Genomic DNA, 3,199 nt, shown 5'->3' with positions numbered 1-3,199 from the left:
CTGCCCCCCCCGCCCCACTGAAGGTGGTCAGCAACCTCGCCAACACTGATGTCAACTATGTCATCAAAGAGCATTATAATTACACGGGAAAGCTAAATGAGAATGCGGACAGTGGAATAAAAGTGACATCGGTGGTTTTTATCATCATTTGCTGCTTTATAATCTTAGAGAACATTTTTGTCTTGCTCACCATCTGGAAAACCAAGAAGTTTCACAGACCCATGTACTATTTCATTGGGAACTTGGCTCTTTCGGACTTGCTGGCTGGTGTGGCTTACACTGCCAACCTCCTGCTATCTGGACACAAAACCTATAGCCTCACCCCCTCCCAGTGGTTCGTAAGAGAAGGCAGCATGTTTGTTGCCTTGTCAGCTTCTGTGTTCAGCTTGTTGGCCATTGCCATCGAGAGATACATCACCATGTTGAAGATGAAACTCCACAATGGCAGCAACAGCTTCCGCTCCTTCTTGCTGATCAGTGCTTGCTGGGTTATCTCCGTGATACTTGGGGGACTCCCGATCATGGGCTGGAACTGCATCAGCCTCTTGTCCAACTGCTCCACCGTGCTGCCTCTCTACCACAAGCACTATATTCTCTTTTGCACCACCGTTTTCACTGGCCTTTTGCTATCTATTGTCGTCCTCTATTGCAGGATCTACTCCATGGTGAGGACTAGGAGCCGCAGGCTGACGTTTCGGAAAAACATTACCAAAGCTACTAGGAGCTCAGAAAAGTCGCTAGCCTTGCTCAAGACAGTGATCATAGTCCTGAGTGCCTTCATTGCCTGCTGGGCTCCCTTGTTCATCCTGCTTTTACTGGATGTGGGGTGTAAAGTGAAGACCTGCTCAATCCTCTATAAAGCAGAGTATTTCTTAGTACTGGCCGTGCTCAATTCAGCCACGAACCCTATCATCTACACCTTGACAAACAAAGAGATGCGGAGGGCTTTCATCAAGATTCTGTGCTGCTGCAAATGTCCCCCGGCAGACTCTGGGACCAAATTCAAGAGGCCGATCATCGGAGGGATGGAGTTCAGCCGGAGTAAGTCTGACAACTCCTCCCACCCGCAGAAGGAGGAAGGCGACCGTCCTGAAACCATCATGTCTTCAGGCAACGTTACCTCATCTTCTTAGGAGTAACCATGGGGGTGTATTTCAGAGCCTTCCTCTGAAATCGGGGAGCTGAGACGCCTCCTGCTCACGGCAGCAGTGTTGGGCTAAGTGAGCAAGTAGCATTAGTTCTAATGAGGCAAACAGTGCACTTGCGAGGCTGGAGTTCAAGAAATGGGACAGACTGTTCTGGCTTGAAAATCTTTTTCCCTGGAGCATGTTTTGTCTTTGCACTGAGGCAGCTCAGGATTGTCAGGCGCATTCATATCCTGAAATCTCCTTAGTAACTCTGAAAGACTGATGCCTTGGTGAAATGATGCCTGGTGTGTGTGAGAGAAAGAGAGAGGGGGAGGAGGGAGAGGGAGAATGAATCTGGTTTGGGTTTTTTTTTTTTTTTCCCTGTGAGAAGAATGTGAAGTTATTTCTCCTTTACTTGCAGCAAACCACTGACACAAAGATCTTCCTGTACCGAGTTTAGTGGTGGCTCTGGTATAGTTGGTCAGAAGCGTTTGTTTAGCACATAACAAGGAAAGAGATCACACAAACGTAATTTAGACCACGTACAACCATAATTTGGCATCACTTTCCAGAGTTTTTAGTTAAGTCGTAAGGTTTTATTTGCAGAGTCCAAAGCTGTTGGGGTTTTATTTAGCAAGATCATAGCTGTGAATTGTTGCTGTCAGTCCATGTTACATTTGAAGACCATGAGCCAGACTCTGCAGTTACTGTCACCTGTACAATTCCGTTGACTGCGTCAGATTTTATGGAGTAGCTCAGAGCAGCATTTGGCCCCCTACGTTGATTGCCTTGTTATTCTATAGCATTAAATAAACTGCATTATCATGACAAATGCGAGGTAGAACTAAAGGTCATTTCTCTTTAAGATGACTGAAGGTAAATCTAATAGTATGAGATACTACTGACAACAGCAGGATTTTTGCCTAAGTAAGAAGAGTTAAAAACTAAAGGGGCGTTTCAGGGTCAGGGGCATAGTCTTTCCAAAGGTAAAGATCCATCAGAAAATCTGAAAAGGATACCCTGAGTTTCAGAAAAACAAAAGGAAAGTTGAAGTGAAATGACTATAGATAAATGCACTTCCATAACAAAATGCAATACATTTTGGCACATTTTATTAATGTTTATAATTCCAGCAAACATGTCTGTATTTTATCAGTTCATGGAAGAAGTACCTGTCATTAAATTGAATGTATTTGTTTTACAGCATCATTTTTACTCCTCTATTTTTCTAACCTGTGCTAATGGGGTTGAATGTGTACAATGTAAATAAGTTAATAAGATGCAGGAGTCTTCATGCACCTAGAGTATTACTATAACAAAAGTGGTGTATCTGGGATAGCTGAGAGCAATTGACTGATTTACAGTTATTGGCAATTCCTAGAAGTGGTATTTTGTAAAGAAAATTTATTGCCTTTGTAGTAAAATTTCCAGTGCAATTAAACTGATTTTTTTTTTTTCTGGTTTAAAAAAATAGTATTTAAAATGTTTCTGACTTTTATTGTTCAATTTGCACATAGCTTTATTGACTTCTAAACATTAATAAACTGATTTTTTTAAAGATTCTGTTATCAGATCTTAGTAGTTTTGTACTGTTGTGGGGGTTTCATGCCAGGTGTGGTTTCTTGCTGACAGCGGTCAGTGAAAGAATTCCTTGATTTCAGTACATGCTGGGATTAAGCCAATTCTGCGGGGACATAAGATGCATAATGCCACTTACAGGATCATGTAAAATACAAAATGAACACTAGTATATAATTTTTCATCAGCGCATGCTGTATCAATGAAATGCCATTAAAAGAATCTCTACAGTAGCGATTTTTCTCCAGCAGCTAATGACATACAAACGGAAGAAAAAACAGATGCCTGCCAGTTTTACCATGACTGCCTAGAGTAGACTAAATGAAATCATTCACTTATATCACTAATACAATTTGTAAGTTGAATTCTTAGCTTATTGCAAACATCAAGGAAGGTGATGAAACGTAGAACGGTGGCCTCAGCTACGTAACCGCTGCAGCTCCGTTGGGTCCACCGGCAAAGACCACGGCAGCGTAGCTGAATAGGTACTGCGC

The 3,199-nt window shown here is 42.3% G+C and overlaps 1 protein-coding gene across 2 annotated transcripts in view; it reads left to right on the top strand.

Moving 5' to 3' along the window:
• The window catches only part of S1PR1 (sphingosine-1-phosphate receptor 1), a 2,884-nt gene extending 193 nt beyond the window's left edge, over positions 1-2,691 (top strand). The window contains exon 2 of one of the 2 annotated variants that reach the window (XM_019473110.1): positions 7-2,691. In XM_019473110.1, the coding sequence (XP_019328655.1) occupies positions 7-1,133 (1,127 nt within the window). In that variant the 3' untranslated portion in view covers positions 1,134-2,691. The remainder of the gene's footprint in view (positions 1-6) is intronic. The other variant, XM_009283226.2, reaches the window with a different exon arrangement.
• The last annotated feature ends 508 nt before the right edge of the window (positions 2,692-3,199 follow it).

This window comes from Aptenodytes forsteri, unplaced genomic scaffold (genome assembly GCF_000699145.1).
Source record: "Aptenodytes forsteri isolate BGI_AS27 unplaced genomic scaffold, ASM69914v1 Scaffold181, whole genome shotgun sequence".
Classification (NCBI taxonomy): domain Eukaryota; kingdom Metazoa; phylum Chordata; class Aves; order Sphenisciformes; family Spheniscidae; genus Aptenodytes; species Aptenodytes forsteri.
This window is presented reverse-complemented; position numbering and strand designations above follow the sequence as displayed.